At 33.1% G+C, this 17716-nt stretch overlaps 1 protein-coding gene across 11 annotated transcripts; it reads right to left on the bottom strand.

Moving 5' to 3' along the window:
* Window positions 1-1007: 1007 nt before the first annotated feature.
* Window positions 1008-17227, bottom strand: LOC113869887 (probable inactive poly [ADP-ribose] polymerase SRO1). Of its 11 annotated transcripts, XM_027506397.1 has the most exons (10): window positions 16988-17204; window positions 16520-16576; window positions 15511-15589; window positions 15302-15437; window positions 12180-13447; window positions 11282-11523; window positions 10867-10970; window positions 9907-10056; window positions 9728-9823; window positions 9273-9517 (listed from the first exon to the last, which is right to left on the bottom strand). In XM_027506397.1, exons 5-10 carry the CDS (start codon window positions 13298-13300, stop codon window positions 9470-9472), a joined length of 1761 nt encoding a protein of 586 aa, XP_027362198.1. In that variant the 5' UTR covers window positions 13301-13447; window positions 15302-15437; window positions 15511-15589; window positions 16520-16576; window positions 16988-17204; the 3' UTR covers window positions 9273-9469. The 11 variants fall into 11 exon arrangements, 10 of the variants coding, with proteins under 10 accessions (XP_027362194.1, XP_027362195.1, XP_027362203.1 ...); XM_027506393.1 differs by lacking the exons at window positions 15302-15437; window positions 15511-15589 and adding an exon at window positions 1008-1571 and having other exon boundaries at window positions 9483-9517; window positions 16988-17227; XM_027506403.1 differs by lacking the exons at window positions 9273-9517; window positions 9728-9823; window positions 9907-10056; ... (5 more) ...; window positions 16520-16576; window positions 16988-17204 and adding exons at window positions 1241-1567; window positions 1743-1838; window positions 1919-2062; ... (4 more) ...; window positions 6334-6409; window positions 6802-7034.
* Window positions 17228-17716: the final 489 nt, after the last annotated feature.

Below are 17716 nucleotides of genomic sequence, written 5' to 3'. Positions count from 1 at the left end.
AAGAGACACTATTAGAGGGAACTATCCTATATTAAGAGGGTCTATAACAGGAAGAAGGGGTCGCGGGAATCACTCACCCTCAACCGCTATAACAGAATTAGTTAGGAGTAGAGTGTATTTTAAATAAGAAAGGAGACATCCAATTTAAGTATGGAGGAAGATCACATTGTTGTCGAAGAGACTTGACCTCTCGAAGAGCGAAAGTGTTCTATTAATACAATTTGCATTGTTTCTGTATTACTTTTCCCTTTCTTGATACTAGATTCTATCACTAGTATCCAAGCTCCAACCTAGGAGCTCTGTAGGGGGTGACGCTGAGTTGCGAGGAAAATGGTAAGAAAAACTTGGAGTGCGACGCCTAGAATAGAAAAACGAATAGAGTCATTAGAGAGTGTGGTTGCTGCATAACGTGAAAGGCAGAGGAAGCACCTGAAATACCGACGAGTTCAAGGCGCATATGAAAAAGATAGAAAAATTATTGGAGCAAATTATGACCATGAATCAGAATGGTTTAGAGCGAGAATCAATAAACAACATGAGAGATGATTATGAGACACCAATTAAGAGCAATGAGGAGGACCGTTAAAGATGACTTGAATTCTCAATCTTTGTGGAAAAAGACGTATATGGATGGTTGTCCTAGGTAAAAAGATATTTCGACAGACGAAACAAGAAAAGATGAGCACAGTAATGGTGGCCTTGGAAGAAAAAGCTCTTTAGGAAGAAAGGGTCACAGTAGGAAATCATTCACCATCAACCACTGTAACAAAATTAGTTAGAAGTAGAGTATGTTTTAAATAAGAAAGGAGACACCTAACATAGACATGGAGGAAGATCAAGATTTGGCCTCTCTAAGAGCCATTAATACAATGCTCTTCCGATAATGTTCTGTTAATACAATTTGCATTGTTTCTGTATTACTTTTCCCTTTCTTGATACTAGATTCTATCAGACACAAAGCAATATAATCTCAAGAAAGCAACCAAGGTCAGGTGGGTCTTCCAATAAAATGACCTCAACGAGTTATGAAAAAAAAAATTCGACGACAATTGTGTCGTCAAAAAATCCAGTATTACAATTCCCAGGCCAAATCAGAAGCAACTTAAATTGTTAGTATTCCAATCAGATCAACCAGCCCAAAAGCTAGGTAACTTAATGCGAGAATAAAATGAGCAGCAGTTAACACGAGTGCATCACTGCCGCAAGAATTCATTTTGAAGTGAAAAAAGAGGGGAAAGGGAATACCCAATTAACGACCTTTATTATAAAAACCAAACATAAGGTACAAAATAAGAGGATTGACAGAGCATCTGATCACAGACGGTTCAAAATAAACTCTAATGGAGTTCCAGTTGCATTTCTCAGGCCCAAATGACAATGACAAAAGGAAATGAAAAAGAAAAGATAATTTGCCTACGAGCTAACAATATCACAACTACATTTTGACTTATCCAGCAAAAAGGTTGACAATATTTGACCCCAAGTGCAAAGATCTCCACCTTCTCAACAAAATACAGCCTTAGCATTCCTTCTTGATTGAATCTTTAGTTTCACCGTTGGATGGTATCTGCAAGCAGTTAAACATCAATTAGGACATATTAGCATAGCAAAAGGTAGTTACCTAAGATTTCAAATTTCACTTGAAAAAGAAAAATGAAAATTATTGCCTAATATACTCGATAGCAAGTAATTCCTACAGGAGGTATTTCAATGCCAAAATAATTAAAAAGAAAAATCAGTACCTTGAATTGAAGATTTGTTATTGTAGCTCTCAATAGAGTATCACCAACTATTAACCTCAGCATCTTCACAAAATCATCCCGGCATATCTGCTTTGACTGAATTACAAGAGCATGATGCATTAGAGATATTGTGTGAGTCGAGGCAGACAAGCATCAAAAGGAGCTACTTTACATACCCTAAATTGTTCATAATGTGTTTTGATAAGATTCATATCCTTGGGAGGAACCTGGTTTCTGATAGCTGCAAAAAGCAGAGGAAAAGGCATCCAAGGGGATTTTGGAACTTTTGCACTGCTAGCAACCATACTAGGAGCTTTTCCCTGTGGAGGTACCCCACAATCCAAAATTATTTAAACGATGCTCTTTATTATATAAGCAATAGAACTAAACACTATAGGATTTAAAACCAGGAAACAAATTTAAAAAACTTAAAGCCCCTAAAATTGGTGCATCACCACACCAAAACTTCCAGACTAACTTACACAGCTAAACTTTCATCAAACTTTTAATTCCTCAATATTCTTGGTTTTACTCCCCTTAAAATTGAGAGTCTACTTCCAGTTCCAGCCAGAACATCGACAATTAGAAGGGATAACTGCTTTTGTTATTTTGGAATAGATCAACAGCATCGTTTCTCTCCATATCAATAGAAAAATTTAAAACAAAAAGATTTTGGAAAAAACCAACAGTTAAAAAATAGGCATTAACATTGAAAACCTGAGAAAGCATATGATGCAAAACTCAAATATCAAGTAACTTACGCTATCTACTGTAGAAGATTCTGAATGTAACAGGCCACAAGGACCATGACAAGCTGTATTAACCACAGAAACATTATTCTTACTCCCACTTCCACAAGGATGACCTGTAAATTTGTATCAAGTATAAATGATCAAAAGAATGGCATCACATAGCTAAGCAGCAAAAAACCACTGCTGTTTCATAGAACCAGAGTGAAGTGATTAATCAATTGAATATAAAAGCGCCAAACCACAAGGATGTACCAACAATCTTCAGATGAAATGCTGTCTCCTGATACTAAAATCTTCTAGAACTTTTCCATCCAAATGGAAAGAAGAGCCATAGATATTAATTAATTTGAGTTTTGATCAATTCATTGAGTACAAATTATATAACACTATAATCTACAATTTATTTTTTCTTAGAAGAACACAAATCAATAGTAAGCAGAAAAAATATTAGAGTGACAATATATCACCTTCAGCATCAAACAAGACCTTGAAGCTAACAACGAATTCTGGATAGATGTGTGTGTTCATGTTCATATTCCACACTACATAGTATCTCGGGCATTGAATGTCATCCACCCCATTATCATATTCACAACTACTGGGATGAGACTGATCAGTGCCTGGGCGGAGAATCTCCATGTTCCCCATTATTACACGACAAAGGACCAAGTGTTGAACACCATTTTCGTCAACATCACAATACCGCGCACTGTACATATGGAAAAATTGAATTTTTTTCTAAGCATTCCCACATAATAATCTAAAATATAAATATCCAATAGTAACACAGTAGTAGGCAATAGAGATAACATTATGATAAAAGTAAACATTGAAAAATAAAAGTACTATATGTAAACAATACATAAAAAACAATGACAGTAATTCTAATTAGAAAAGAATAAGAATAAGAAGATAAATAGTCCATAACTCCAGCCAGTAAAAGGCGTGCAGCAAAAACTAATTAAAGATTATTCCAGCAGTTAAGAATAACCAGTACAGGACAAGGAACTATTAAACCAAACAAGTGTTAAAGACAACTAAACAATATTTGACAGGAAAATAATCAAGTTAATACAAATAAAAATCTTTACCACTTGAACACACAATATATTCATCTTTTATTAACTTTTGGAGAATAATGTTTATCTTTATCTTGATAAAATATATAAATACAAATACTTCTTTATATCAGATAGACTATAAAGAAAGAACAATGCAGAAGATGACATACACCGAGAATGTAGTAAAAATGTGACAGTGGGAAAATGCTATCACAGAAATTTCTAACCAAATTGATTAAGAACAGACTAGAAGACCAAGTATAATTAATTTGGTATATAAATAAAGATTTTAGTCACCGATTGGATTAGAACATGAAGGATCAACTTGCTCATCAACCTCGCAGCTTAATCTAGAAATTAGAAGAAGGCCAATAGAAATCTATTCAACTTGCTTTTATCCAGACAAAATTATGCCGCTGACTATTTAACAATTATGATTATTGTTCATGGTTGATGATATGAAAACTAACCTGGTGTCAGGACAGGTAAAAGCTGCAAGATGAACACCATTGCCATATGTGCATTTTGATGCAGATAGTCCACAATGACCAAGCCCATACTCCATCATTGTAGATAATTCTCCTTTAGAAGAAGCAAGCCAAGCATATCGTATATTAGCATCACCATGAAACTTTTTGGTAATTTCAGCTTGCTTCTGGAATAGCTCCAATCGTGCTTGCGAAGATGCACCAGAGCAGCAGTAAACCTCAACTATGTCCGAATCAGTACTGCCAAAACTACTCATTCCCTTAAGAAATATCTTCTGTACAGAATCCAAATTCAATCTTCCATATACAGGTTCAGTATAAGCATCTAAATCTATGCCTTGATTTGGCTGAATGGCTTCACCAATGTTTCCATAGTCCTTTTTGTTAATGCTATCTTCAACGTCTAAATCATATGGACAGCAATTTTGTTTAGTATCAATTTGAATACCATTTAATAAAGCATTGGACTCCCCACTGCACTCCCTTAACTTGGATTGATCCACTCCATTTATTTCAATTTCTAAATGTAATTTTATTCCATCAGATTCATGTGAGTCAGAAATTTTTCCACTCTCCTGTTTGAAAAAATTACAAGGTTCTTCATCAGAAGAAGCATAGACTTCAGGGAAAAAGCAGCATCCTGCCTCATCAATCCAAGCTATAGGTTGTTGCAAACCAGTTTTTAAATCCACCTGATACATATGTAAAAAATCTAACACAAGATGATACCCATTTAACTCTATCTCCACAGCTGCCTTCTTAACTTCAAGATCTTTCTTGACCAAATCAACAACATCCTTAGGAAAGTCCAACCATTCACCATTCTTATAGAACATCAAACGTTCTGGCCTCCCACTCTTTTTGTAACTAAAAAAACGCCTAATCAAGGACCGTCCAATATGAGGACCAGCATTGGTAAGCTTGTTTCTATATTTACCCAATCTCATCTGCTTCACAACCCTACTTGTTGGTGACATAAAAGAAGGCCAATTACGTAGCATTGGTTGTGAAGCCCCACCAAGATGCACAGCATATCGGGCAGCTCGTTTTCGCTTCAGATTGAGTGCAACCCTATCCAATGCCTTTGCGGTTTCGGCTTCCATTTCTATCTGCTAGACCAATATCTATACAAACACTTAAATAAAAAAGCTCAGGTGCAGCAGTTAAATAGAACCCTAGACCTTGAGAACTTTCAAACAAACTGTGGCAGTAATGAGGAAGACCTTGACATGAATGTTTCGTATTCCCTGGATATTTAAAACATTTCAGAATAATGAACTTATACATCTAGGATTATGTGCTCATCATCATTAAGTTAACAAAATAAAGAATAAGGAGCTAATCAATAAAGGCATTCCTGCATAACTAAACAAGCAATATGATGTACTTGCACAAGTAAAATATTGCAAAATTACTAACTCCAACAAGATTTCAAAAGACAGAGTATTGAACTAATAAAATATGACTAAAGCGTAATCAACAACATACAGAAGACAGTCTGTTAACTTAAACTTGAAAGGCTTTAAAAATAAACATATCTAATGATATTATGATAATGATAATGGGAATTCATTCTACATAACATTTATTCAATTTTACATAAAATATTTCTTAAGAATTTAATGTCCAAGTTCACAGAACATGAGTGCAGCTTCCCTTCAACCTGACTCCTACCTTCACCAGTGTGGCTGTGGGTGATTACTGCTTTTAGGTGAGTTATATGTTTTATTTCCTCTGACTGACAGAAGGGAATGCTGCATAGCTCTTTTGGTAGACATGGGTGTTGGGCCACTGCAGCATTCAGCTCTATTTTTCCATATTTCATTACATTAAATATCCACCCACCCCCTAACTCTGTATGTATATCCATACCTGTGTCATAGGTTTGAAAATAAACTTACATATCTCCTACCCATATCCATACCAGTTATCATACTCTTTGAGCTTTGTTCTTCATATTTTACTATATCAAATTTCCCCTCAACTCTTACCAGTTTCCATACCCATTGTGAGATTTGTTTTTCATATGTTACTATATTAAATTTCTCCCTCTATCTTTCCATGGTTTAGATTTTAAAAGAAGTCATACCTGATTCCCATAACTATACTGGAAAGGTTTAGAGTTTAAAATAAGTCATATCTGATTCCCATAACTATACTGGAAATCATACCCACATCAGTGCAGCATGCATAAACAGCCAAACTTATACATCATGAAATTCACAAATCAGATAAACTTAAGAAATATTATAAAATTGACAGAGGTGTATATAAACGAATCTATGCATACCCAGAACTGCAGTTAGTGTTCATACTGTACATGCTTTTCCCTGAAACAGCTCTGCTCCTCATGATGGAATTTAATACTATAAAAATTCATAAAAATTAAAAAACAATAACACTCTTTGCATAATTAAAAGAACAAAGCCGTAGCAAACCACAGCCAAAGACATCGATCCAATCAACAAATCAACGCAAGCTCTCCCCCCCCCCCCCCCAACACACACACACACACAAAAAGCACCATAAAAACATCATTTTCAATAGCAAAATAACCTAAAAATTTTATGGAAAAACATCAAAATCAGTTCAAACACCGAAAACAGCCAACCTCAACCATGATCTACTAAATCCTTGCCCCAAATCGTAAAGTCAACCAGACACGAAAAAAGCTCAAAACCCTCGCAATAATCAAACTCTCAATCGAAAATCACGCAGCAGAAAAACTGAAGGAATGTAGAGAAGGTTTAGAAATTACCTGAGAGCGGAAACACAAAACAACAGTTACCAATTTACCAAAGATAAATTCGTTCACCTCTTTTTTCCTTTTTCTTTTTCTTTTCTTTTTTTGTATTTTAATTCTCCTGGTGTAGCAAATTGGTGGAGAGATAGGGTTCTAAGTTATGGTTTTATTCCGCTGAAAGCAAAATACCCTAACTGGAGGGGTCGGCGAATGGGAGGATTGCCAGAAAACAAAGATAATGATGGAGGCGTTTACCCTCTTTTGATTCTGCAATTCCCACTACCCCTTTTCCAAGTAAACCCAGCGTGATTCATACCAGGGCTTTGATACAATCACTTGCCTGTGTCTAACTTTCATCACAGCCTCATTCTCATTGGACTGCGTTGCACAGACTTGTCATTTATTGTGTCACTGTTACTTTTTTTTTTTTATAGTTATTATGATATTTGTTGATTATAATTAAAGTACATGTAATCACTGTAATAAAGGTAAATATTAAATTCACTATATATTATAAAGATAAAATTTTAATTTTTCAAAAATAAATAAATAAAAGCATCTATATTTATATATAAATTGTTATATTATATATATTTATAATTAAATATATGATTAATAAGATTTAAAATTCATAAGAGTCATGTATAAATAAATTATATTGTTTAAAATAAATTTAATTTAATTATTATATTTATTTTTAATATATATATATATATAATTTACTTTAAAATTAATTAAATTGTTTTGCTTTTTTAATATTTTTCACATTGAAAGTAATTATTTGATAGTTATTTAATAAATAATTATTTTTATATTTAAATTATAATTTATTATTATTTTTAAATTAAATTAATAAATAAAAAAATATAAATATATTTATACGAACTTGTGTAATGCAAAAATATATTTACTAGTTATTAACGAGTTTATATTTTATGTATTTATTTATTCCTTTTAAATGAAATATTAGTTACATCTTTTGTTCTTTTTGTTATGTTGAATTTTAACTAAATATTTATTTATTTATCAATATTAAAAGTTTTAAAATATTAGTTTTTTATTTATATTACATTTTTTATTTTTTATTAAGTTTTAAACTGAATTAATTAATAAAAATATATATATATATATTTGTACAAATGCACATGTATATTTATTATTTAATAATATTATAATTAATGACATAATTAATTTTGATTACAAATTAGGTTAGCTGACATTTGAAAATTGTTAATTATAGATTGACAATATGATAAAGAAGAAGAAAAGTCAAGTCAAATTACTTGGTTCAATAAAAATAACTTGTGAATTAATTATTTAGTGAATATTTAGTTTAGTTATTTAAAAATATAATTTTTTATAAATTTATGAGACATTTTAAAAAATATATCTTTTTAAGTAAATCCTTTGTTAATTTATTGCACTCATCTATAATATATATATATACCTACTAGGAAATTTTAAATATATAATTTTATTTTATTTTTAATTTAACTACTTCCTATTTTTAGAGATCTATGTGTTTTGTGTCAATATAATTTAATAAAATGTCATAATTATGGTAATTTTGAAATAGCATTTAATTATTATAATTATAATCATAATACAAAAAATGGTCCAAGAAAACATACTACAAATGCTAGTGGTACTGGGACTGAGGTTGCTAGCGCAAGTAGGAGCGTGGTTCCAGGAGTTTCAATTTAAAATAATTCAATAATGTAATTTAAAAAATATTTTCATTCGATATGTTATTTTGTACGTACATGCATTTGTTAAAGTAAATTTTTTTCACTTTTCGTAAATCTTACAATCCATATTACTACCCTATCATTTATAATCTTCTCCCCTCCTAATCCTAAATAAGATTTTGACAACATTGGTGCATGAGACTGATAGTAGGGAGTTCTTTTGGTGGAGATTTGGTGTTGAAATGTGCCATTAGATGTTTTGTTATATTAATCTGTCTCCTTTGTGTATAGTACCTTAAGATTTTTTAGTCTAATCTAATACTCATCCTTAACTGGTTCCTTATCCGTTGAACTTGGTTGTTATTTTATTATAAATATCTCTCTCCACAAATATGCATAGACCATTGTTTTAAAACCGGAATTTAGATCACCTGTTCAAAAATAACCTAGAAAGGTTAAAAAAAAAATTTCAGTAAAGAACGGGGCAAAACCAGTCAATCACTAGCCTAAAAACTAGTCTAAAACAATTTTAATATTTTATCTCTAAAATATTATTTAAAATAAATAAGGCTCATGTAAAATCTATTTATGGATTACTATTAGTTAAATAGTTATTTTTTTTAATCTTATCAGATATATAATATGATTATTTTATGTTAATTTAAATTATATAATTTTATTTTTTTCATAATTTTATATCATTTTATAATTAAATATATTATGTAATATTTAAAATATATATTTAGTTATTATTAATTCATCCACGGTTTAGTTTTTGTAAAATCCAAGATAATGTAGAAATCGAAAGGACTGGCAGTGCAACTGATCACTATTGGTTCAACATAAACTCTATTAAAGTTCCAGGAGCAAACATTCAGTTCCAAAAGAAAAAGAGAAGATAGTTTGCCTAGGAGCTAACAATATTACAACTTCATTCTGGCTTATCCAGCAAAAAGTTGACAATAGTCGACCCCGATTGCAGAATCTCCATTGCCTTAGCCTTCCTTCTTGTTTGAGTCTTTCGCTTCACCATTGGATGGTATCTGCAAGCGGCCAGTTAAACATCAATTAGGATGTATGGCCAAATAGCAGGAGGCAATCACTAAGATTTCAAAATTTATAAGAAGAAATATGAAAACTATAGCCTAATATACGTAACAGCAAGTAATTCCTATAGGAGGTATAAGTGGATAACCACAATTGATCAATCACATGATTTCAAAACCAAATTAAGTAACAAGAAAACTATGTACCTTAAATTGAAGATTTGTTATTGTAGCTCTCAATAGAGCATCTCCAACTATTAACCTCAGCATCTTCACAAAATCATCCCGGGATATCTGCTTTGACTGAATTGCAAAAGCATGATATATTAGAGATATTCCAACAATCAAGGCAGACAAGCATCAAATTGAGCTAATACTTTACATACCATGAATTGTTCATAATGTGTTTTGATAAGATTCATATCCCTGGGAGGAACCTTGTTTCTGATAGCAGCAAAAAGCACAGGAAAAGGCATCCAAGGGGATTTTGGAACTTTTGTTGTGCTAGCAACGGCGACCATACTGGCAGCTTTTCCCTGAAGAGGTATCCCACAATCCAAAATTGTTTGGACAAAGCTCTTTATATGGGCAATAAATCTAAAACAATATAAGAATTTAAAACCAGAAGATAAATCTCAAAAGCCTAGAGTGTGTTTGGTTTACCATTCACACAAATTCCCAAACAAATGTTAGCTCTTTCCCAACCAAAAACCAAACACAATTAAATCTCCAAAATGTGACACGTATATTGACAAATGAATATACATGGTTTTTCAAGCAGAAAACCTCACATCCCATAAACAGACTACCATTCAGACAACCTTTTCACTGGAATATGAAGGTATCATATTTCATATCCTGATCACCATAATCCAATCTACCAATATGATTTAGGAAATCAAACCTTACTCCAATCTGTTTCTCATCTAAATATTGTTTTTCCTCCAAAAACTCTAATTTGACCACGAAGCCATAGAAAAGACCATTCTATACTATCAGACTACCTTACACATCCAAACCTCCATGATACTTTCAATGCCTCTACATTCTTGGTCTTAATCCCCTTAAATTGACAGTCTACCTCCAGTTCAGGCCAGAAATTCTGCCACAAAATAGTTATATCAAATGCTGCTAACTTCTTATTTTCATTAGAATAAATAGATCCACCACATCATTTTTCTCCGTAATCAAGCAAAAAATTAAAGCAAAAAGATTTTGGAAACAAGGTAAAAAGATAATCAGAAACAAAGAAAGCACTCTTAGATAAAAACAACAGTTAAAAAGTAGGTATAAGCAATGAAAACGTAGGAAGGCATAAGGTGCAGAACTCATATGAAGTAACTTACATTATCTACTGTAGAAGAGTCGGAATGTAACAGGCCACGAGGATCTTGACAGGCCAGATCAACCACAGAAACATTATTCTTACTCTCACTTCCACAAAAAAGACCTGTAAAAATGCATCATGTATAAAATTATCAAGAAGAAATTTTTCAAGGAAAGGAACAGTGGCTGTTTTATTGAACCAGAATGAAGTGATTAAAATATTGAATGTAAGTGTGCTGTGTGCACAACCAAATACTAAAATCTTCTAGGATTTATCCATCCGAATGGAAGGAGAGAATCATAGATATCAATTCATTTCTCTTTCGATCAATTCATCAAGTACTAATTATATAGTATTAAAATGTAAAAGTTATTTTTGCAAAGAAAACACAAATGAATATCAAACAGAAAAACACTTAAGGAACAACATATCACCTTCAGCATCAAAAGAGACCTTGAAGCTAACAATGAATTCTGGATAGATGTGAGTGTTCATGTTCATATTCCATACTACATAGTATCTTGGACACTGAATGTCATTCACACCATTATCATATTCACAACTGCTGGGATGAGACTGACCAGTGCCAGGACAGAGAATCTCCATGTTTCCCATTATTACACGACAAAGGATCAAGTGTCGAACCCCATTTTCGTCAACATCACAATCACGTGCACTGTACATATGGCAAAATTTAATCCTTCTCTAAGCACTAGAGCAGAATAAGCTTCACAAATAACAGAGTAACACAATAAATTGGGAATAAAGTTAATATGATATAAGTAAACATGAAGAAAAAAATGCATTTTGTATGTGACAATACATCAAAATTATAATAAAACATTCTTATGGGAAAAAAATGACAGTAATAAATGATAATAATAGTAATAATAATAATATTATTATTATTATTTAGAAAAAAGATAGAGACCAAAAAGAAAATATACTCATAACTCCCCATTCAAAGTAAAAAGAGTGCAGTAAAAACTAGTTGGTGATAATTTCAAGCATTAAAAGACAGAACTATAGTAATATTTCACAGCAAATTGATCAAGTTTATACTTTATACAAATGAGAATCGCTACCACATAAATTCTGAATGTACTCATCTTTGATCAGAGTCTAGACAATAATGTTTACAAATAACCAACAACCAAGCCTTATCCCTCTAGTTCATCAACCTTTAAGCTTAAAATAGAAATCAGAAGAAAGTCCATGCAAGTATTCATTTCACTCTTGCCCAGCCAAACTTAAGTCACAGATAAGTTTATAATTGCTATTAATAGTATTTAAACTATTTTACCAATCAACGTTGATGATATGAAAACTAACCTGGCATCAGGGCAGGTAACGGCTGCAAGATGAACACCAACACCATATGTGCATCTCAATGTAGATAGTCCACAATGACCAAGCCCATACTCCATCATTGCAGATAATTCTTTTTTCGATGAAGCAAGCCAAGCATATCTAACATTAGCATCCCCATGAAATTTTTTTGTAATTTCAGCTTGCTTCTGGAATAGCTCCAATCGTGCTTGCATTGACACACCTGAGCAGTGGTAAATCTCAACTATGTCAGAATCAGTAATGCCATTATTATTCATTCCATTAAGAAACATCCTTTGTACAGAATCCAAATCCAACTTTCCATATACAGATTCAGTATAAGCTTCTAAACCTATGTCTTGATTTTGCTGAATGGCTTCATCACCATTTCCACAGTCCTTTCTGTTAATGCTATCTTCAACTTCTACATCATATTGACGGCAGTTTTGTTTAGTATCAATTTGAATACCCTTCCCTAAAATGTTGGACTCCCCACTACACTCCCTTAACTTGGATTGGTCCACTCCATTGATTTCAATATCTAACTGTAATTTTATTTCATTAGATTCACATGAGTCGGGACTTTTTCCACCCTCCTGTTTGCAAAATATATAAGGTTCTTCATCAGAAGCAGCGTAGACTTCAGGGAAAAAGCAGCACCCTGCCTCATCAATCCAAGCTATAGGTTGTTGCAAACCAGTTTTCAAGTCCACCTGATACATATGTAAAAAATCTAACACAAGATGATACCCATTTAACTCTATCTCCACAGCTGCCTTCTTAACTTCAAGATCTTTCTTGACCAAGTCAACAACATCCTTAGGAAAGTCCAACCATTCACCATTCTTATAGAACATCAAACGTTCTGGCCTCCCACTCTTTTTGTAACTAAAAAAACGCCTAATCAAGGACCGTCCAATATGAGGACCAGCATTTGTATGCTTGTTCCTATATTCGCCTGATCTCATCTGTTTCACAACCCTGCTTGTTGGTGACATAAAAGAAGGCCAATTACGTAGCACTGGTTGTGAAGCTCCCCCAAGATGCATAGCATATCGGGCAGCTCGTTTTCGCTTCAGATAGAGTGCAACCCTATCCAATGCCTTTGCGGTTTTTGCTTCCATTTCTATCTACTAGACCAATATCTGTACACACGCTTAAACATAAAAGCTCAGGTGCAGCAGTTAAATAGAACCCTAGACATTGAGCACTTTCAAACAAACTGCAGCAGCAATGGGGAAGATCCTGACATGAAGAATGTTTGGTACTTCCTGGATATTTAAAACATTTTAGAATAATGACAGAATACATAAAGGATCACGTGCTCATCAGTATAAAGTTAAGAAAACAAAGTATAAGGAGTTAATCAATAAAAGCATTTCTTGCATAACAAAACAAGTAATCTGATATACTTGCATAAGTACTATCTCCAACAAGATTATAAAAAACAGACTATTGAACTAATAAAATATGATCAAAGAGTAACCAGCATCATACAAAAGACAGTCCACTAACTTAAAAGGCCTTAAATATAAACGAAGTTAATGATAATGGCAATTCATTCCAAGTGAAAATGTGAAATTTATTCAATTGTACATCAAACATTTATTAACGGTGTAATGTCACTACTAGATTTTCATGAGAACAAAAGACCCCCCCCCCCCAACACCCCACCACCACCCACCCAATAAAATACAAGTTCAAAAGATATATAAAATTCAAGGATAGAGATGAAAAATAGTGCTTAATCGTTTATATTAGGTTTATTAACATATAAATATCATGCAGCCTAGACCTCATCAAAAGGTCACATGCTAGTCAAGCGACTACATAATAGACAACACATTCTAAAATCAAAGCAGAACAGACTGGAACCGATAAAATAAACACTGTTGACTGTTCTAAATTTACAAATCTGCTGGCGGTGGAGATTCATCTTATACAGTTGTAGCCAAGACACAGATGTGCAACTCAACATTAACAGATTTTCAAATATAGTCCGTGCTTCCATTCCAAGCCCCAATTAACAGGAGTTTACATCTCAACAGTCCAATGAAGTCAAATAGGAACGGACATATAATAGTCCAAAAGATCTATTATTTGTAATTGCAAGTTTGCAATGCTACAATTTCTCCAGAAAAGCAGGCATCAATCCCTTGTTTTATGCTACAACAAATATGAATGAAGGATAGGGGGAAAAAGAAACTAACAAATTACAAAATTCAATAACACCAAGAAATCTAAGAATAATCCCATTGTATAAAATGAATGATAAATGGACAAGCAAAGGAATAGAAAATAATAATCTCAATTCAACAAGAATACTGGATCTATTATTTTAAACTATCACCAAAAAAGCCCAAATAAAAGTTGACTGAAATTTCCTTCTATAGCAGCAGCATTCTATGAAACCCAGCCCTGGCTTTAACTCTACCTATGCTCCCTAAAAGAGCTATGAAATAAACACCTATTGACTGAGGTGTCTTTGTTAAAATTGCAAGAGGAACTTGGCTCATTTCCTGTCATCCTGTGGACTCATAATTTATGCACTAAACACAAGTTTCAACCTGTCCTAGATATGGTAGAATCTCAGGATTTTGAGGAAACCTAGTCTCTATTCATGACTCAAGATGTTGTTCAAATTTTCACTATACAAGAACGGGCTACACATAGTACTACGGTCATTAAATGGAATTCATATTCGAAGGCCTATTTTCAAATCATAAATCATAAGATTCATGATAAACTTAGAAGTATTGTAACATACAAAAAAATCTAGACATTGTTACTTTACTATCAAATAATTAACTTTATAACTAACGAAGAGAAAAAGTAAACTTCAAAATAATGACAAAAAACCACTAATTTTTCAAATTCAGCTCTATAGGCCCTAAAAAATTAAAAATGACAGAAAATATAATTTAATTATTATTTCAAAATTTCAAAATACCTAAACAACTACATTGCTTTCATCTTCAAGCTTCAGCACCATATTTCTCTCTCTCTCTCTCCCCCCCCCCCCCCCCAATTCTGATTCAGTTCCAAGTTCCCAACCTTTGGGAGCAATGAGAATAATAAAAAGATTTTTAAGGGGTTTCTGAACCAGGACACACACACACACCAACCTGATTTCAAGCATGATCCAATTGGTACAGAATTGTGTGATACACAACTATTTATGTTTCATGTGATTTGTGTGCAATACATGAGATTTACAGTGTGATTCAGCGCCGAGAATAATTTGGTGTGCAATATAAATCCCTGCATCTCAGCATCATGTCAAATTGTATGAATCTGATAAGAATCTTGGGAGGACCTCAATACAAAAACTAACCATTGTAGTTGGAGGCCCAGTGCCTTATAAACTCTACAGTAAAATCCCATATTTTGAATGTAGGACTCAGCTCTCGTATCTTGCAATTGGATCCAAACAAAATCACATCAGGTTTAGTATGATTCTGACTACAATGCATAACATGGCAGCTAAACTAGTACAATCAGAGCTTGAAAGTTGAAACTAAATAATAAAGCAAAAACAGCTCTGAAAGCATTGGTACGGCAACGTCCCACACATATAGTATGTTTAGGGAGCAAGATACACATCAGCTACAGGTATGTGCTGGATATGTCCCAACACATACTAGTTAAGTCTGATTTTTGTTTTTTCAATAAAAAGGGTATGCAGCTGGATGCAGCTCAGTTTGGTGAGATGACAGTGGAGTTGAGACTTCAGGTCAGGTTGAGACCACGTTGGAGAGCCAGAACCAACAGTGGTTGAGGTAGGTCCGTGTGACTGTTTCACAGTGAGTTGAGGTCAGTAGTGATAGGGTTCTATGTCACACTGAAGTCCTCTGTCCAAGTTCACAGCACACGAGTGCAGCTCCCCTTCAACCGAATCTTTCCTTCACCTGTGAGCCATTACCTCTTTTAGGTGAGCTAAATGTTTTATCTCCTCTGACTAACAGAAGGGGATGCTGCAGAGCTGTTTCGGTAGACATGGGTGTTGGGGAACAACAGCATTGGGCTCCATTTTTCCATTTTTCATTACATTAAATCCCCCCCCTCACCACATCTCTCTTTCTATATCCACACCCGTGTCTTAGATTTGGAAAAAGAGTGATATGTCTTACGTATCTCCTGCTCACATCCATACCAGTTACCATACTGGAAATCAAATCCATATTAAATTTCATACCCATAGCCATACTGGAAATCATACCCATTTCTGTGCAAGGTAGATAAACAGCTAAACATATACATAAAAAAAATTCACAAATCAGACAAATTTAAGAAAAACAATAAAATTGACAAAAAGGCACATATATAAACGAATTTACGCATACCCAGCACTGCAGTTAGTGTTCATACTGTACATGCTTTTCCCCGAAACACCTCTGCTCCTGATGATGGAATTTAATACTATAAAAATCATGAAAATTAAAATACAAAAAACACTTTGCATGACTAAAAGAGCAAAGCCTTGGCAGTCAACAACCACAGCCAAAGACATCAATCGTATCAACAAATCAACACATGTTCCCTCGTCCCCCACCAAACAAAAAAACACACTATCAATATATAATTTCCAATAGCAAAATAACCTTTAAAAAAATGACGGAAAAAACATCAAAATCAGTTCAAAAACCAAAAGCAACCAAAACCAACCCTGATCTACTAATCCTTGACCCAAACCCCAAAGTCAACCAGACACGAAAAATTTTCAAAACCCTCAGCACTTACAAAATTCTGAATCAAAAAACACATAATAGAAAAACTAAAGGAATGGAATGAAGAGAAGGTTTAGAAATTACCTTAGTGGGCAAACACAAAACAACGGAGTTACCTATTTACCAAAGATAAATCGTTCACCTCTTTTTTTTTTCTTTTTTTAATTTAAAATTCTCCTGGTGTACCGAATTGGAGGAGAGATAGGGTGGTATGAGCAAAATACCCAAACCGGAAAGGTCGGCGAATGGGAGGGAGAGTTGCCAGAAAACGAAGATGAGAACCGAGGCGTTTCCCCTCTTTAGATTCTGCAATTCCCACTACCCCTTTTCTAAGTAAACCAATTTGATACACTCACCGGCCGTCTCTTACTATCATCACAGCCACTCATTGGACCCTGTTGCGCTGACTTGTCATTGCTAGTATCACTGTTACTTTTTCTTTTTTTTCAACCAACTTATAATGTGATTAGTATTTTTAATGATATTTTTAACGATTTATCTAATGTTTATTTAAGAATACATGCTAAAAAACTATAAATTAAAATTTTATTAAAATTATAAACATAGTTATGTAAGATTATAAAAAAAAATACAATAATTTTTATGATAATTCAAAATATTTAATAAAAATATGTTTAATATTTTTTAATTTATACTTTTAAATGTATATTAATTATAATTAAAGTGTATGTAATTACCATATAAAGATTAATATTAAAAAAAAATTCGTAATATTTAGATAAATTTTAATTTTCACTAAAAAAGTCAAAAACATTAATAGTATTATAATTAATGACATATTTAATTGTTATT

Source organism: Abrus precatorius, unplaced genomic scaffold, assembly GCF_003935025.1.
Source record: "Abrus precatorius isolate BTA unplaced genomic scaffold, Abrus_2018 Scaffold6, whole genome shotgun sequence".
Taxonomy (NCBI): domain Eukaryota; kingdom Viridiplantae; phylum Streptophyta; class Magnoliopsida; order Fabales; family Fabaceae; genus Abrus; species Abrus precatorius.
This window is presented reverse-complemented; position numbering and strand designations above follow the sequence as displayed.

Coding starts and splice junctions, on each gene's coding strand:
- LOC113869887 (XM_027506393.1), bottom strand. CDS start 13,300: ATGGAAGCAAAAACCGCAAAGGCATTGGATAGGGTTGCACTCTATCTG. Junction 10,971..11,281: donor GGTCTCTTTTGATGCTGAAG/GTGATATGTTGT, acceptor GCATTTTTACAG/GTCTTTTTTGTGGAAGTGAG. Junction 10,057..10,866: donor ACTCTTCTACAGTAGATAAT/GTAAGTTACTTC, acceptor ATACCTCTTCAG/GGAAAAGCTGCCAGTATGGT.